This window comes from Cynara cardunculus (assembly GCF_001531365.2).
Source record: "Cynara cardunculus var. scolymus isolate 2C chromosome LG 2, CcrdV1, whole genome shotgun sequence".
Classification (NCBI taxonomy): Eukaryota; Viridiplantae; Streptophyta; class Magnoliopsida; order Asterales; family Asteraceae; genus Cynara; species Cynara cardunculus.
The window spans coordinates 2,309,463-2,327,947 of record NC_037529.1 but is presented as its reverse complement, the minus strand read 5'-3'; the positions used below and the strand labels follow the sequence as shown (position 1 = coordinate 2,327,947).

Below are 18,485 nucleotides of genomic sequence, written 5' to 3'. Positions count from 1 at the left end.
AATCCATAACTTGAGCAAACCACAAGGACCACCAATGTAATTTACTCTAAATTTAAATATCATCTAAACTTGTGCTTGTATAGGCTCTAGTAGACTGCCGATTTAAGGTCGGCTCTCATTTGGAGTTAGAGATGGCCAAAATGAGCCTGGCCTGGCCGGAACCGGCTTAGGATCCCGGTAAGGACCGGTTATGGACCAATGGTCCAGGACCCGTTACTTTTCTTTATAAAAATTCAAAGCCCAATTGGGACTGGGACTGGGACTTGGAATGCTTACAATGGGATCGGTTACAAGAGGAAAATCTAGATTGGGACCATTTTGGGTCCGGGTCGACCAGGGATTGATTTTTGGCCATCTCTATTTGGAGTTGCTATGTCAGAGACATCAAGCTTAGATGGGTTTGGGCTAACCAAGCTTTTCATGAGCCACTACCAGCTTGAGTCAGAAACACCCCTAGGTGGATGTAAATTATCAAGAAAGACGATAGAATAGACCGTCTATTTAACAAATTATTGGCATCTATTCAACTACACTATTGCCAATGGCCCTCTAAATAAAACAAGTTGCAGCATGGCATAGGTCCATATGTTACAGACACGGAAAAAACGACCCAAAAATGCCATAAATTCAACCTTAAATAAGACTCATGGGCTCACGGTCAATAGTAGGTGCCATAATATGCAGGGGCGACCGCAGCAGGCTGCTGTGCAGGCGTCATTGTTGAAACTTGCTGTGGGACGGCCTGCTGTAAACATGAAAAACATGTAAGAAATTTTAGGTTCCGTTTGGTTTGCAAGATTGGATTGGATTTGAAATTAGATTTCATTCTAATCCCATATTTGGTTTGATGAATTTCCTGTATGTGAAATCCCGGGACTTCATTGAAATCCCACGAATATAGAATTTTGAAATCCCACATGGGTGGTTGGTATATCATGGGATTTCGTAGGATTTGTATGTAATAATATTTTAAAATATGTTAAAAACATTTGTTTTGTAATAATCAATTAATAAAAAGGTAATTTAATTATTATAATTTGTTTTTACAATTATTTATAAAGAATGGAATTTAATTTCATTACAAATCCTACAAACCAAACACACCAAAGATCTAAATCCTTCCAATTCCAAATTCTTCCATTAAATCGAAACCCCTCATAACCTTTCCATCAAACGAAACGCCCCGTTAGTATTTTTGGGTGTTGCTATTACTCATTTGACCTATAACACTGATGACTGATGAGTCCTAATCATTTGCAAGTCTCAATTCATACAAATCAATCTCAACCGTCCACCTAGTCAATGAATACCTGATTCCATAAATATGTCGATTGTTTACTAATCTAAAACGTTGACCATAATGAATGAACTCTGACCATCTTCCATAAATATCCAAATCATAGTAAATGAATCTTCATTATTTCCAAAAATATCTCAATTAATTGGCCTGTATGGTTTGAATGAATTAAGTGGTTTGCAAATGACTGGGACTCTAATACTCATTGAAAGATATATGGTATTGATGTCCGTCTACAAAATGCCTCAATTTTGTCTGTCTAAAGGCATTTTAAATATTTGACTAATGATCGAACTATTTCATTAGATTGTGTGCCTGATCAAACGTTGCATTTATTCTAGGGCAGAGAAAGTGCGAAAGAGAAACATGACTAGTTACTTAAAATACCTGGACCGGGTAAGAAGCAGGAAAAGAAGTGTAAGCAGCGGCTTGTGGGACAGATGCCGGGGCTTGCGGTTGGGCGTAGCCACTTCCATAAGCATTGTATGTGCCATAAGCAGCCTAACAATAAAACAGAAGTTGAAAGCATAAATACCCAATCTCAGTTGACATCAGAACTTAAACTATGACTAACACAATACGTGAATGTACATTTATCTCGTCTTTTAATAGCAGTTTCCAGCCAAATAAAACAAGACACTATAATATGGAAGCATCAGCTTGTATGATAGCCTCATATCTATATATATATATATATATATATATATATATAGAGAGAGAGAGAGAGAGAGAGAACCTCTGTATGTGTGATGTTCAGGGGAACCCCCAAAAAAATGAAAAACTGAGGAACATCCTAATAAATGTTCATTTGTACGGTATGCACATGTGCATACAAATAATTGAAGATGTTTCCTGGTTTCTGTGCAGATGTGCATGCCGGACAAATTACTTACAAATGACTTGTATGCACACACATGTGCATACCGTGCAAATGAATGGTTATCAGAGTGTTCCTCGGTTTTCAATTTTTTGCGGTGTTCCTTTGAACCTAACCCTATATAAGTGTGTGTGTGTGTATATATATTATAATGTGGGAGATTCAAATAAGAAAGCTAAATATTGTGAGAAGGTAAGGGAAGGTTAAAGGAAGGTTCAATGTGAATCATTGAAAAAGATCAATTTGGAGATGCATATGTGAATCCATATGAACAATTTGTAACGTCGGTTCATATATGCATCTTCATATAGATTTTTTCGGATTTTTTCATTGCTTCACATATGAACCTTCCCTTCTTATCTTCTCACGATATTTATCCTTCTTTTTTAAACCAGCCCCTATATATATAGGGGGACCTTTTGAGAACCCATGAAATTGTAATAACCTTTGAGAATTTGTGCATCATGTGCTATTTCATATGATCTTTTTTTATCTAAGACTAGGATTTAGAATATTGATTAACATATATTTGTTTCACAATGTGATTGTTTCACATGTACTCGGTTCATAATGTGAAACTTTTTCATTTGTTTGTGACACGTAAAAAAGTTTCACCTTGTGAACCGAATACATATGAAAGAAATATATGTTAATCAATACGTAATATTGTACTTAGATGGAAAAAGATCATGTGAAACAAAACCTTAAGGTAGAAGTTCACACGAATCTCACAAACTTTGGAGTTCTCAAATGATTAATCCCCTATATATATATACAGCATTCTGTTCCGGGAATAGTAATGTAACATGATGCTCCCACTTCCAATCACCATTGCACCACCCTAAAATTCTAAACCATTATGAAAGAAATATTGAAGACCGTTGGTCCAAAAGGGAACTTCTGTTTATGAAATTATAGCATACACAGCTACTAGTGCTCTAAACTTATTAACATACCGACATATAACAGATGTAAAAGAACCAACCCACATAAAAGCAAAAGAAATAAAATCAAACTATCAACACTGATTTTGCAAAGCTGAAATTCAGATGATGGGACAAAGTCTGGTGGTTGTTGCTTCCAGCATGAACAAAATCTTCAACCATGTAAGAACCAGATTACAAGCAAAGAAATAAATTCAAGCAACAGTAACAGCCGGTTTGTTAGCAGATTAATGAGCTTTATGGGACACACAGCTTATTCAGTCAGCTATACTTGACTGTTTGGTAGTGACTTAATGATATAGAAAGTGGCTTCTTCAATAAGCTTCTAGGGGGGAGCTCTATCCATACAAGACTTAATGGAAAACCAACCAAAAGTCTACTGAACTATAATACCTGTTGGGTGTATCCTGAGGGCCATTGTTGTCCTTGAGCTTGCGTAGCTTGTGGCCAAGATTGAGGCTGCACACCATAACCTGCCGGCCACTGGTTCTGTGTGGCCTGATAGGTGCCTGTGACTGATGAAGCAGATGAAACCACACCTTTTGCAAGCTTGGCTCTATCAGAGACTAAATAACCCTCCAGTTGCCGCTTCTTGGACTCTGAAGAACTCTTGTGAGGTAAGAAAAGCTTGGCATGCCGAACATCAGCCTTCTTGATGGACTTTGCATCCCCAAAAAGATCTAGAAACTGCAACATGAAATGTTAGAAACTCATCGTACACACTTCTCAATAGTTATTTGATGAAACCCCACAATAGTCACCTCCAAGAAAATATTAGATAGCTCTTCTCTCTCAACACGACTTGCAGCATTTGAATTATCAGGTCCAGGGGATATGAACTTTTCCACCAGTGAGTCTAAATGATCAGTTCGCTTTGGTAGCGATTGAATTGATTCTATATGAATTAAAGCCTGCAGCATCATAAGACAAGTGAGCAAACAGCAAGCCAAAAAATCGGGGTAAAAAATGTGTTTGCGAGAAGACAGAAAAAGAGAGACCTCTAAAAGTGGTTTTGAGAGTTGGTTATTCTCAAGTGCTTGATCTAGAACCTCCCTTGCTTTCTCTACCTTTCCCAAAACCTGCCAACCAGTTTATATATCAAAATAAACCATAAGGTTATTCAAATATATACTATCACCAACTCAAAAAGACACCCAGAAAAGCAGAAACAAATAAAAAGGACAAGTATGGTTTAGTGATACAGCTAACAGACTGCCATGATACTTGATAAAAGGGACATTTTATGATACAAAATCCTCACAAAAATGAGCTAATCCGTAATCTGAATCATAAGACATGCAGACCCACACCAGGCTTCACATCATCAACCAGAACTCGTAGATATCTAAACAAAGTTAACCCTCTTAAAGGGAGGCATGAAAACTTGTTCTTCGCTTTTGAAATGTCCAAGAAACAACCCCAGTCTGTGATAAAGGACAACATGATTGGCAAACAAAATAAAGTGCAAATATGCACATATCCTACAAGCTACTTCAGATTTGACTAGCGGCAAAAAATAATCAAGTTCTCAAGTCTGAGAATAATGATATAACTATATAAGCAAGTGAGAAACTTCCAAGATCAAAAATTTTGATCTAGCACATGGCACGCTAGTGGCAATAATACATGTTTTTAACATACCAAGTACAGAAATCGAGAATACTGTGCGAACAAAAGGGGCAATGTCTGTGAGTGCTCTTTTCCTTTCTCGATTGCAATAGTCTGCTCATACAAAGAACAAGCATCTTCCAGATTTCCCTAAAAATTCAAATAAACACCCACTGAGACATGAAGTATGAAATAAATGTCAGCATTGAAATGCTTGACTAAGTGATTTTACCAGCCGATATTCCATGTTAGCATGCTTGATAATTGCTTCTAGAAGACCCGGAGAAATTTCAGTGTGGACGAGTTGATAAGATGATCGAGCTCCTGCAATGTCTCCACTGTGCTCTTTAAATCGAGCAGCAAAAAGGTGAATCTCCGGATGCCTCTGTAAATATTGGCAACCATTCGAGTAAAGAAAATTTTCAGAACACCAGAGGGTGCCAACAGAATTTGGAATGGTTAACTTATTAGACAATAAATTACTAGTTGTCATGGCATCGCCTTGTTGTCTTGGCGATAACCAACTGGCACTGCGTCCCTTTGCCTTGATGTGGGATTAATGGTGGTCAACTTGTAATTCCTGGCAATGCCATGTCTGATCTAGGTCAAAAAGGCAGTTTCCTGACTCGCTCGTAAGCCCAAATTTACTCCAATATAAATGTAAAATGGAGAAACAAAAAACACTCCGAATCCAACTTGAACTCCTAATCGATTGATGCGGAGGAGTGGATAACTAATAAGTGGAGACGGATTAGAAGATGAGTGTGTACCAAAGACAAACAAGAAAATTCAAAAGTTGCATTGTGACGATGGAATTTCATCTTCTCTCATCTCATCAGGCAAGTTATATGACTCCCCTTCTTCATTGTGATTTTTTTTGTCGGTGTGTTATCTTCTACTTTCTACCTTTTTCCTTTTTTTAATTTAGGGAAGTAATATAAGTATATGCAATTTTCTATCACATTTTGTTTACTTTCTTTAACAATTTTGAAATTGCCAAAATCTAAGGCAATGTACAAATTTATATGCACAATGTGTGGGTCATCGTGTTCTAACTTGTATGTGGGCATGTTTTAGTGGTATTTAATATCAAACAAAGGAACTCCATTTCAGTCATGCAGTGATATCTCCATGAAGAAAAGATGTCGTAGATCCTATAGAAATCAGACCACAAAGTTTTTTTGGTTGGGGGGGGGTGGTCAAGGATTTTTACACAAATCCTGAGGAAGGAATAATATCTGACATAAAGATAGTGGTGCTAGCCCCCAGGGCGTAGCACAGTTGCTTTCGGGGTTGTATACTCGCACAAACAAGCAAGGATTCGAGTCTGGCAACCACACATGGGAGTTGCAAATTCTTTGGGGGGTTGTGGCACTCGGCTCTTAAGCCAGCCATCTATCGGGCCATTGTGTACTTGGTTTGCCTCTCACATGGTGCTTTTGGGGCGGGGTGGTGTGGGTTGGCTCGGGGGTTGCCGGTTACAAACCCTTTTGCACAAACATAGTGGGTGCTCTATTATTAGGCAGTTACACAGCTTTATTGGCGCCATGCACTAATGAACAACAGCCAAAGGACGATTCCCAAAGATTGAAATCCCGATGAAGCAGCAAAAGCTAGAACAATGACTTCGCGATAGAAGTTTTATCATAGCAATGCATAAATCATTAGATTCTAAACCAGCAACAAAGGGGTTAGATGATGGTAGGATGACCTCAATGATTTGACATAAGAAAATAGTAATGTCATCACTGCTGAGAGCGACATAAGAAAACAGTAATGCCAAAACTGCTGAAAGCTAACATACAGATCAAGGTAAGAAGTGGCATACTTTGACAAACACCTGGGTAGCACGGGCAAGTGCATTTTCAGCAAGTTCCACATTTCTACTGGCTTCCATGCACAAAATGTAGCGTATCCAGTACTCAGGATAATTTGCACAAGCAATTAGACATCTTTCATATAGCTTGACAACCTGGTTCACATGATTACTATCACATATCTGAAACTCACAATAATTCCATGTAGATGAAAAAGTTGCAAACGGAAAGGATCAAGAAGAAACACAAAAAAAGAGATACTCTGATGGCGGAACAGGAGGCCCCTCATATATGGAGGAGGGACCCTCCTTGCCTCACAGACAGATGATTAAGTAAGAACACACCTGCATACATAACATTGCAACTTTTAACAAGTATTTTACCATACAATGTATTATGAACCCAGAATGTCACTCAACAAATGAGGGTTTGAAGTACACCTCATAGGAACAAAATAGGAGACCCATGCTTTAATCCAAGTTCAATATCCCGTTTAAAAAGATGCTTCATCCATTGGTTTAGCCGATAAATCATATGAAGAGATAGATATTACATAACTGTATGTCAATGTATAATAGGAGCGACTAAATGGCAAACAATAAATAAAAAACAAACGTGTAATGAGTGAACACTAGATTACCTTATTAAAGTCATCACATCCTTCAATGAAATCAATGTAGTTATGCCAGTTTTCAAGCTCTGCAACATTAAGTGGCCGAAAATGATAGTAGGGCCTCCTGATGGCTGTTTCAAAATCTATGATCTTAGCATCAAAATCTTTGGCTGCCTTATATAGCTCTTCTCTAATGGCAATATAGTTCTCCAAATCTTCAGCTTCTGTTAAGCTTGCACTTGGAGGTTTAATAGATTGCTCCACTGTATTTGGATTAACCTCTCCTTCACTTTCTTGATTCCTTGATTCCTCCTTTGCTTTGGCTGCAGTAGCAACTTCCTCAGTGGTTCTCAATTCAGATAAAGGACGACTAGCAACTAATTCCCTGAAGCTGTGAACAATAAAATGTATGATGAAGACACATGCACAGGAAAGTAAGTAAACAGAATACAATATTAGTACTGAAGATATTAACCAAGGATGTCCAAAGCAGAAACAGTCAACACATAAATACGGATCAGCAAACCATAGGGAATATAAGGATCAAGTACCCAATTTTTAACCCTTCTATCTTCAACAGAAGTCGAAGTTAGAATACGGGCATGACAACACACCATACACTCGCAATGTAACAAGGAAAAGAACAGATCTGGTCATATAAACGTCAGACATTAGATAAGGTTGGCATAAGGAGTTGTCGAACTAATAGCTTGCGGTAACAAGGGATATGTAGTCGAGGAGCAACAATAACGGAATCCTACAACACATTTATATTAACAAAATCCACACATACCATGCCCCACAAGTCCCAAAAAAGAATACAGTGCCAAATCTCCCCATTCCAGGAACATCCAAGATTTGAACCAAATCAATCACTCAAAAAGCAAGTAATCCACAAGCATAATAACACATATGCATGGCAGAAAGCAAATTTATGGGGTTCCAATAGTTATGTTCTTCTCAGTGATTTTAGATGAGCTTTATAATGATCTAAATCATAAAATACTACATGCAAGATAATCACAATGTAGTGAGGTGGTTATCTGAAGATTTGCAGATGGATCGCTGCGTATTTTGGTTGCACACCAGAGACTTATCCGAGTTATAGTACTTTGCTTGTATCTAAGTAATGCTTGTCGGGGTGCTAGATAAGTGGTTTGGAGGCTATTCCAAAATGGTTAGTTTGTATAATGCACTCCACCTTGACCTTGGGGACTGTCCCGATGGTCGAGTCGTCGAGGGGACACGCTTGTTGGTGGGAGTCCCACCTTAGGTTGTAACATTGTTTTTTGATTAATAAATTTTGTCGGATGTACCTACCTCCTTACAAAAAGACTTCGACCAAACAGGTTCATCACATTTTATATCCAGAGACGTGTTATTAAGATTCAAGTTACTTGTCGCATGGTCGAGTATATAACACTATAACAGCAGCAAACTTCAACTTTCCAGGATAAAAGTGCTATGAAATACAAAATTAATGCTCCAAAAGACCGTTCCTTCTAAAGCATGTCTCTAAGAACTTATTGTCAATTTAATATATGAGATGATGAGACCACAATCATCCTCATGACTTACTATACAATCAATAGGCATCTCTTTCTGTTACACTTTGTACACAAAGAATTGCATGATGAAACATGTCAAGTATGAATCCATGATGTAATTGGTAATACCGCACTACTACTTATACATAAAAAAAATTGTACCATCAAACATATACATTACAGAGACGCACCAAATACAATCTAACATACACATACTAAGGGGCCGTTTACCAAACACTTACTGGGTAAGTGCCTACTGGGTCAATTACCTTACTGGGTGAGCACATGAAGGACTGAGAATCTTACCTGGTAAGAGGAAAGGTAAAAGGATTGAGAGTCTTACCCGGTAAGTGAGGGTGGAGGCGCTTACCGGGTGATAAACACTTATCATCAATCCATTTTGATGGCCAAGAATGTTACCCGATAAGGTAAGTGAGGGTGGTGACTTGTGCTGGTAAGCGCTTATCAGGTAAGCATTTGGTAAACGGCCCCTAAGAACACCCGACCAAAGAAGCATATGGTCTACCTAAACTAAGCAAGCCTTCAAGCATTGTGTTGAAAACATATATATCACCTGTTAAAATATCGATCCAACTGCTGATTAGGATGCTCCAATATCCGTGTGTAGATCATGGCAAGATTCGACCACTGCTGCTGGTGATACTCATATTCAATGTACTTATCCCACAAAGGAAAAGAGAGGTAATCAGTTCCAACATAAGCTAAACCCCGTTCAAATAGCCTGAAAAAACATTATCAAAAAGAATATATCGTCATATTATTCATACATAATGGACTGCAGTATAGCTATTGTGTCCCTGTATGCAAAATAGCTTCAGCAGCGTCGAAGGAGAAATAATCCATTAAATGAGCATGACACTTTCCAAATTTACATACAAAACACTGAATTTACCTTCCCCCCAACAAAAATCATTTAATGCCTGAGAAAGGTGGCAGTGACAGAGGCCATCTTAGTCCTTAACTGGACGAAATCTTCTCAGCAGCAATTTGGTTAATGGTGCACGTCAACGAGTCATGGTTTAAAACAGCAAAAACTCATGGAGAACTACATGGGCTACAACACAGCCCTTAAGATATAAGGCCATAAGAACAGAATTCAAACCCTAAAGAAATTCAGACAGCTAAATATAACATTTGAAAGAAAATCAAGGATTTGCACATCCGGAAAAGACAACTTTCCAAATGCTTTCCCTACAAACCTTTCGCCAATACAGGAGCAGTTGCTGCTGAAGACATACTGAAATAACGTTAGCACAAAATAAAGTAAAAATCATAGAAACCACATCAGAATGAAAAGTCATGCATCCTTATCTCACAGACAACTGCAATTGAAGTTGATCAACATGCAGGCATTACCTCCTTATGGTGTCAGGATCTCCATAGGTATTTATGGCAAAAACACAGTAGTGCAGCCACATATCTACAGAATATGTTACTCCTTGAACTGCACGTTCATAGACCTCCACAACTTTATCAACAGACCCCAAACGAGCTTCATGATCAGCATACTTCTTCCAATAACCATAACACAGAGGAAACTCAGCTAAAAAGGCATCATAAACTTTACGGATTTTCAAAATGTTGTCCTGTGGAAGTACGAAATAAAATTAGCTTCCATGGTATAAGATTAGTTATAGTAAACAAGAGAACGAGAAAATAATAGTGGAACAAATTTTACAACATTATCTTAAAATAACCAACCAGCCCTATTCAAAACGGAAGGCCAAAACAAAATAAAGGAACTACAAAGGAGCTACAACAATGAACTACATAGCAAGCAGAGAAGCCTAAAATAACTTAAGCTAGAGCAAACCATGTGCTCTCTAGAACAGCTCCTTGATCCACATTAAGCAACAAATAAAGGAAAGAAGCTACAAATAGAAAATGAACGTTTCGGGACTAAGTCACTGAAGCTGTTGGATTTAAATATGTAAATATTGGTGCAAAAGTCGGCATGGTAAGCAAGAGCCAAGAAGGTTTAGTTGCTAAATATTTGCTTGAAATATAATATTTAACTTGAATGAAAATTCATGTATCGCCAAATACTTGTAAGAGTTGCACTTGTTAGGCCTAACAAAACACAGTGTATAAAGTACAGCTGTGCATCCATACAGGTAACTTGAAAATAGTATATCCAACTTCTGTATGATACCTTCCAGCTTCTTCCAAACAACTAGTAAGATGTTAGCACCCAAAGCTAACAAGTGAAATAGATTATTTCAATATACTTATTATTAAAAAAACAAACTGTTGCCTACCTCTGATGTTTTCTCCGTCTCCTCTATTAGTGCAGTCCAAGCATTGAAATCCAGTGTATTAGCTCTTACCATGTTCCATAATCGGTCTTCTTCAGGAGATAATGCTGCATGATTGTCATTAAAATGAAGTCAGAAGGAATCAACAATTATTTTCCTCAAAAGTCAGATCTGAAGTTAAAATAACAGAATCTAAAAGCGACGAAGATATACCAGAACCATCCACCAATTGCTGTGCAGATGCAGAAGTATGAACACTGTATGAACTAATAACCCCATTCTCAGCACCAACTGCTGGCAAAGATTTCGCATCACTAACATCAATTCCATGCACAGAAGAATCATAAGTGGCAACATGAGATGAATCCATGGATGTGTCCATAACACTTGGAAGATTCTCCCTAACATCTTGTGCAGTAGTTAGTGGAACCTGTTGACCAACATCTGTAACCTCAGATTTACCAGCAGTGTCTGGGTCATTATCATGAGAAGTGGCATGATCTACATCCATGTTACCAGTACCAACGAAAGCAGTTATATCTCCACTATCTGTAGTTTCAGCACCTGTGCTGGAATCAAGAGCAGCATTTCCACTCCTATCATGATAATCAGATGCAGAATAAGGAGCAGATGAATACTGATCTACAGCCGATGTTTGAGAAACAACTGCTTCACCATCTCCCATTGTAAAGAGAAGATAGATTAATCCGAAACCTGTACAGCAAATGATAGTGAATAAAGGATCAATGTAGGCTGTGATGCAATGTTACAGCAGTTTGACATTTAAGAAATCCAATAAACCATGCAATGGTTACATAAATAAAATCTGAGTGATCTTAGAACTGGCAGTGCAAGTAAAAACTTAAGTACTAACTTCTGTTTGGGTGGCGTTAGCATGTAATTTGGGCAGCAGTATGCTAGCTGCATATTTAAATAACAACAAGAAAGAGGGATACCAAAAGTAAGTTTCTGGCATAGTATCTTGATTTAGAAAATACTACCAAAATCTACTTCTTTAATTATACGTGATCAGTCAGTGCATAATCTGTTCTGTATGCGAGGGCCAACATGCATTGATCTGTGCCTACCTTCTATTTCACCTCAAATCACATTAGTCAATCACACCAAGGGCTAATTTTTATAAATGATTGAATGGTCTAAACAATTTAAAAGCTCCGTCCAGAAATGGAAATAAAGAAGAAAAAATGACTATTTGATAAGTGTCTACATTATATAAATTTATCATTTTCATCTGAAATATTTTTAACAAGAACACTATTTGTTACTTGTAAAATCCTCAAATTCACTCTGAAATTGTTGACCGGGTCAAGTGTTAAACTTGCTAGGATTTGGACAACCAAAGGTTTCTCCACTTATATGAATAGGTTGACAAGAAAGAGATGGTTCAGGTTTTATATTTGTTTATTACCTCCAAATGACATTGCAGTTTATATTTGTTTAATACTGCCTAACATGGTTGTTGTAATTGTTGGGGATGTAGTTAAGGAGATGGTTTAGTTTTGGTGTGTTGAGGTCTGATAATTGAATATCATTCGACGTTATACAACCTCTTGCAGTTGTCAATTCAGTCTTGACCATTTACACAATGAATTACTTTTTAGTTAAAACATCACCTCTAACCATAAGAGTCCATATACAGTCAAACCCACTAAGACGCAAACAAAACTATCAAACTTATAGTAATACCAAAGTCTTTTTGTACGTAAATTTCATGATCAGATAAAGTGATTCTACAGTTTAAAAATCAAATCATATAATGAAAAATCTACGTAAATGTGAATAGGCAAACAATTCCTGGGCATCCTCAATTACTTTTCCGAGTTGTTGCATTGATTATTAATATTAAGAAAAGCACCTAAAATATCACCATACTAATAAATATGCTCAAGACCATTTGTTTTATACAATAAAACAAAAAATAATTATCTTCTACAAGTACCATAAATTTTGAAATTTTATTGGTCATGGTTGTATATCCGAGGAAGCAAATGACCTACCAAACTTTAAATTACATAATACTTGCCAAATACTTTTACATGTAGAAAAGCATTTATAATTCAACTTATCAAAGGAATGTGATCTTGCTTTGTGGAAGATGGCACATGAAGGGTACAGTATTGTTGCATATCAGGATAGCATAGCTATATCTGCTATTTGACTATATGGAATGAACGTATTGGGTAAATTATTCTAGGTCTTCCAGTTCATATGCACAATTCATAACGATGCATAATATAAAAGTAAAAGAAGGCTTCTTTTGACTCGTTTTATTACCTGCTAAAAGCTACGGATAAATCATCTAGGTCTTACAATTTTAGGAGATGCACATTTCATAAAATTCAAGCATTTTACCATATATATATATATATATATATCACACAGTGGCAGACCTAGGACTTTTGCCGAGCAGGAGCACCTTTAAGGTAGATCAAATCCCGCAGAATCGCCCGATGTGTTTTTAAACGAATTTCTCCATTTCGAATGATTTTTAGAGTTTTTTTGGTTGATTCAAGAGACTTTTTTGGTTTTTTGGTTGATATTCCTTATATTTTCTAATATTCTGGAGCACCCCTCTGAGTTTCATGGATGCACCTTCCATACCTCAAAACAAATCCTACTTGCGAAAATAAGTTGAGTGGGTGCATGGGAGCCCGCTCGGACGTACCTAAGAACCCGGATTTTTCGAATCCCCATACTGATTGTAGCTTCAATGGTATCCTTGAATTGACGCAAGGCTATGGGGCATACAGCATTAAGATACAGGAAGAGTAATTTTGTCTCCAAATGATGATACGAACGTTCATAAACTGTAAATCTGGAAACTAACGATAAAGATATGAATTCAACTTATGTTTATGTGTGAAAGGTAGAAAGGAGGCAGCAAAACAAGACAAAAGGCAACAAACTTATTTTCCTCCTGTTTGCTTAACCTATGAACTATGATTTCATTCTTATATTGGTTTCTTTAATTATATAAATAGACATATACAAAATTTACTTTGTATCCTTATTATCATAGAATCGCCCAATTTCTATATCCATGTCAGACTAACAATATTAGAGGGCAGACTCCAAATTCACACCACATTTCTCCAAGAACTATTCCCATGACGATAGACAGCTTCATAGGTTCCTACTTAAAATTCGAATTGCAATACCCCCTTGGGTCGTCACCCAGCCAAAATTTCCATCATTTCATTCCTCTCAGAGTCCTCATTCTCAATTCAACCTTCTTGTCATCAAATTAACTCAATATAACTGTTGTCTTTAAGTGATCAATTCCATGCCCAAAATCAAGCTCCAAAATTCGAATGGATCACACAACTGCAGAGCTCACTGCTGTTTCATTCGTGTCAAATTAAAGTTTCTCTACTACCATAAAGTAAACAACTACACAAAAACTCGCCTACCATATGCATCAGAGATCCCAAACATAAAATTTTCGATTATGATAGAAGAAAAAAAACATGTATGCTTGAAACCCCAAAATTTCATCGTAAAGGTAAAGAGAATGCATATCACTCACAGTAGTAGTGAACAGAGACAGATGGAGACCGGAAATTAAGGTAAAGTGAAACAGCGATGAGGTAGGGCAAACACCGGCGGCCGGTGGTTGGTGACGACGGTGAATCGTAAACGGAGGGAGGTGGGTAATTGGATAGGCGAGAGTGAGAACGCAGAGTAGCTACCGAGTGAATGTCGGGTCAAATAATCAAATGTTCATATTTGTGAGAAAAGGGTCTCATGGGTCGGGTCAAAATGGAACGGTTTTTATTTGAGTTTTCTTTTTGGAATTTAGTAAAAGAAAATTTAAGGTGTTGTTTGGTTTTTTTTTTTTTAAATTATCCTAACTTTTATGTCTGATTTATTAAGAGATAGGATCATTTAAATTGTCTTTTTTTTTTTTTTTAAAGTACTTATATCTTATTATCATCTTATCTAGTAAGAGGTAAACCAACATCTTATTTGTCTCTTATTTTTCTCGAAACCTTTAGCAACGACGTTTCTCAATCGATTAACCTTAGATCATTTCTCTCAATTGATCATTACCAAATCGATCCTCACATCTTTCAATTGGTGTATTTTAATAGGATTTAAATGTGTTAAATATCGTTAATGGCATATTTTCGTTTAAATGAATTATAATTATATAATTTAAATATAAACTTCGTAATGATGACGAATAAATATGTAACATTGTATAAATTTATCTATAAATTCAACATTATAGTTTTCTAATCGGTAAAATAGACAGTTTAAATAAATTCATACAGTAATCAATTTAACAAAACAAATAGTCTTATTGATTCAGATTTCAGATATTAGCATAGTGATGGCTAAATCGGCCCGGCTGGCCCGGGACCGCCAGAGGACCGAAACCGGGACAAGCAAAGAACCGGCCTGTCTGGGACCGGTAAGGACAGTTTATGGGACCGAAAACCGAGACCAGATGAGGTTTTTGGCAGTTTCGTGGGACCGGTTATGGACCGGCCCGAAAATTCAAAAAAATTAAAAATAAATGTATTTTTAAATAATTTTATAATGTGTTTTTTTAAGACAATGTAATTTTATTTATAATAAAACGTATTTTTAGAGTGTATTTGAGTGACTCAATTACAAATTTTATAATGTATTAAAAAAGGCCCATAACCGGTTATGAAAAACCTTGACCGGTCTTACCATTTTCGATCAGGACCGGTCATGAGAAAGTTTGAGACCGATTAGGACCGGCCCAAGACCGGTTTTTAGCCATCACTATTCAGCATCACCTCTTATTAATTAAAAGTGAAATAAAACTTCGATACCTCTTAAAAAACAAACGTTACCTGATTTTTTATGTTTAATCAGATAAAAATATTTTTCTGTCTCATTTTTCTCCACTAATCATATATATATATATATATATATATATATATATATATATGTATGTATTTGAGATCATTATCTAAATTAAATAAATTTAAAATATAAAGTTTGAGACCAAGCTACAAATTTGGTTTTTTGTGGTTTGTTAAAAATAACAGGTTTTGTCTCTTCAGTGTTACAATTTTAAAATTACAAAATAGTTATCATGGTTTACAAATTTAAGTTTTGTCCCCTCCCCCTCTAGCGTTCGTTAAGTGAGAAGTATTTTCGTATTTTTATCGATTTTTTGCCATTTACCCAATCAAAAACCACATTGACCAAAATCATAAAATCGATTTTGATTGGTTAAAAGACAAAAAATCAATAAAATGACGGAAAATGACCTTCATTTAACATAAAATTTTAACAGCTATTAAAGAGAGAAACCAAATCCATACGTTTTACAAATCGTGATGGTCATCTTGTAACTTCAGAACTAGATGGACGGAAAAGTGTTATTTTCAACAAACCACATGGACCAAATTTGTAGTTCAGTCGAAATCCCATTTGTATTAATCAAATGATGGGATATGATTGAGAAATGATGATATATGATATTTTTGTCCTAAGAAAGATGTTCATCTGTCACCTGCTAGTGAATGAATCGACACGAGACACAATGAGTTATCCATTATAACTACATGAAAAGACAAGTAAAACAAATGAATTTAACTTGAAACAAAATGAAGCTACTCTCGATAGCCAACACTATTTGAATTAGGGGGTGCTTATGAATTGGGTTGATCGGGTTGAAGACATTTGTAGAACCCAACTCAATGTTTGCGGTTTGAAAAAATCTTGACCCAACCCAAACCGTACGAGTTGGTCGATTGATACTTTAGTACGTTAAAGTATTATTCTAACCTTAAATATGTTATTTCTATACTCATAATAACAACTATTTGATACAACTTATCCATATTTTTTACGTATATCACATTCAGTTAATTTTCTCAATTTACATATATATGTTCACAATTAATGAACATATGTAAAAATGAGTTATATAGAGACGTGAATAGATTGAAATATGTGTATATGAACAGCATACGTGGTAGTGTAATTGTCTAGTGTATATCCTAATAGAAATTCAACAATCATATTAAAATCCAATAAATAAAAGAATATCGAGTTGGGTTGGATTCAAACAATAGTAACTCAATATCAAACAAATACATACGGTTTGAAAATTTTACAATTCAATTAGACATCGGGTTGAGTTATTTCGCGTTGAGTTGGGTTGAATCGATCGGGTTAGTCAGGTTTTTGAGCACTCCTAATGTGAATTATCATAATATATTCATATAGAGCAGTTGCAGTATGTTTTTTTATTATAAAACTGTCTACTACCTAAGCGCTTTGCTTCACTTCATTTTTATAGAATTATGTGTTAGACCAAAAGTTAAAAACTAAAATAGTATATCTTTAAATGTTTGTGTTGTTACTGTGTTGTATTACAACAACCGTAACTTCAGACGACCAACCCTCTATCCTCAACTTCTATGTTTTAAAACACGTTTGAAAAAAGATGTTAGGTTAAATTATTATATACTGTTAAGATATCATGACTGCAATAATGGAACACAGTATAACTGTTGTTTCTTGTAAGTTTTTTTTTTATAAAGTGCTTGTGGATTATTTTTATAAAATATACATGGGTTATGGTTTATGAACAATTTGAGGGGTTATTTGTTTACCTTTTAATAGTTCTATTAAGAGGTTACATCTGAATCGTTAAGAGGTGAACCTTGTTTGACCAAAAAAAAAAAGTCTACCTCTTAATGGTTCTAAAACTCTCTAAATGATTTTTATATCATGGGTCTCCTTTAACCATTGAGCGTCTTAATTTCATTGTAAACAATTATCATACAATTATATTTCATTTTGCACTATATCATAAATATACTCTTAATTATTTGACCATTTAATCATTTTGCAGCAAACCATTTAGCAAATGTCAAACAACCCATGAGTGTAGTTGATCAACAATGAAGTCTTCAAACTCGAGCTTGGCTTTTGCAACCCCGGTTTGAGGTAAATCAACATAATTACTTTGAGTTCGTTCGAGATCACCTTAAATGCTATAACCTTTATGAAAGCTTAATGACATAAGCATGCCTTCATTTTTTGTGGTGGAAGCATGCATTATTTTCTTTCTTTATCCTTTTTATTATTATGCCCGATGAAAGTGGACTTTTTTTATATCGAGCAAGATTACAAAGATCGAACTATGAGTCTAGATATGACTCATGAAAAGAAAGAAACAAATCTACACTTGTATATCTTAATGCATATAAACGCCATAATCATGGACCATCAATGTTAGTTGTCGTTTTCAATCATTTATCGGAAAAACAATTATGTCGTGATACGTACATTAGGGCATGTTCGAATGAGAAACGTTGATATGCCGAGAACCTAGAAGTTAACAATATAGTGTATCTATACTATATGATAAAGCATTTGGCTAAAACTCTTAAAAACTCTTAAAACTCTTAAAAACTCTTAAAACTCTTAAATCCGTTCATCTCTATCCGATTTCATCCCATATCTGAATTCGTGTAACTAACTGCAGATAAA

The 18,485-nt window shown here is 35.9% G+C and overlaps 1 protein-coding gene across 4 annotated transcripts; it reads right to left on the bottom strand.

Moving 5' to 3' along the window:
• Positions 1-468: 468 nt before the first annotated feature.
• On the bottom strand, positions 469-14,650 carry LOC112506775 (pre-mRNA-processing factor 39). 4 transcript variants are annotated; one of them, XM_025111041.1, is made up of 14 exons: positions 14,527-14,650; positions 11,193-11,693; positions 10,983-11,086; positions 10,081-10,310; positions 9,278-9,445; positions 7,184-7,547; positions 6,555-6,698; positions 4,959-5,111; positions 4,760-4,876; positions 4,117-4,197; positions 3,880-4,029; positions 3,512-3,805; positions 1,685-1,798; positions 469-745 (listed from the first exon to the last, which is right to left on the bottom strand). In XM_025111041.1, exons 2-14 carry the CDS (start codon positions 11,662-11,664, stop codon positions 659-661), a joined length of 2,478 nt encoding a protein of 825 aa, XP_024966809.1. In that variant the 5' UTR covers positions 11,665-11,693; positions 14,527-14,650; the 3' UTR covers positions 469-658. The 4 variants fall into 4 exon arrangements, with proteins under 4 accessions (XP_024966809.1, XP_024966810.1, XP_024966811.1 ...); XM_025111042.1 differs by having other exon boundaries at positions 469-742; XM_025111043.1 differs by lacking the exon at positions 14,527-14,650 and having other exon boundaries at positions 11,193-11,409; positions 11,502-11,580.
• Between the last annotated feature and the right edge of the window lie 3,835 nt (positions 14,651-18,485).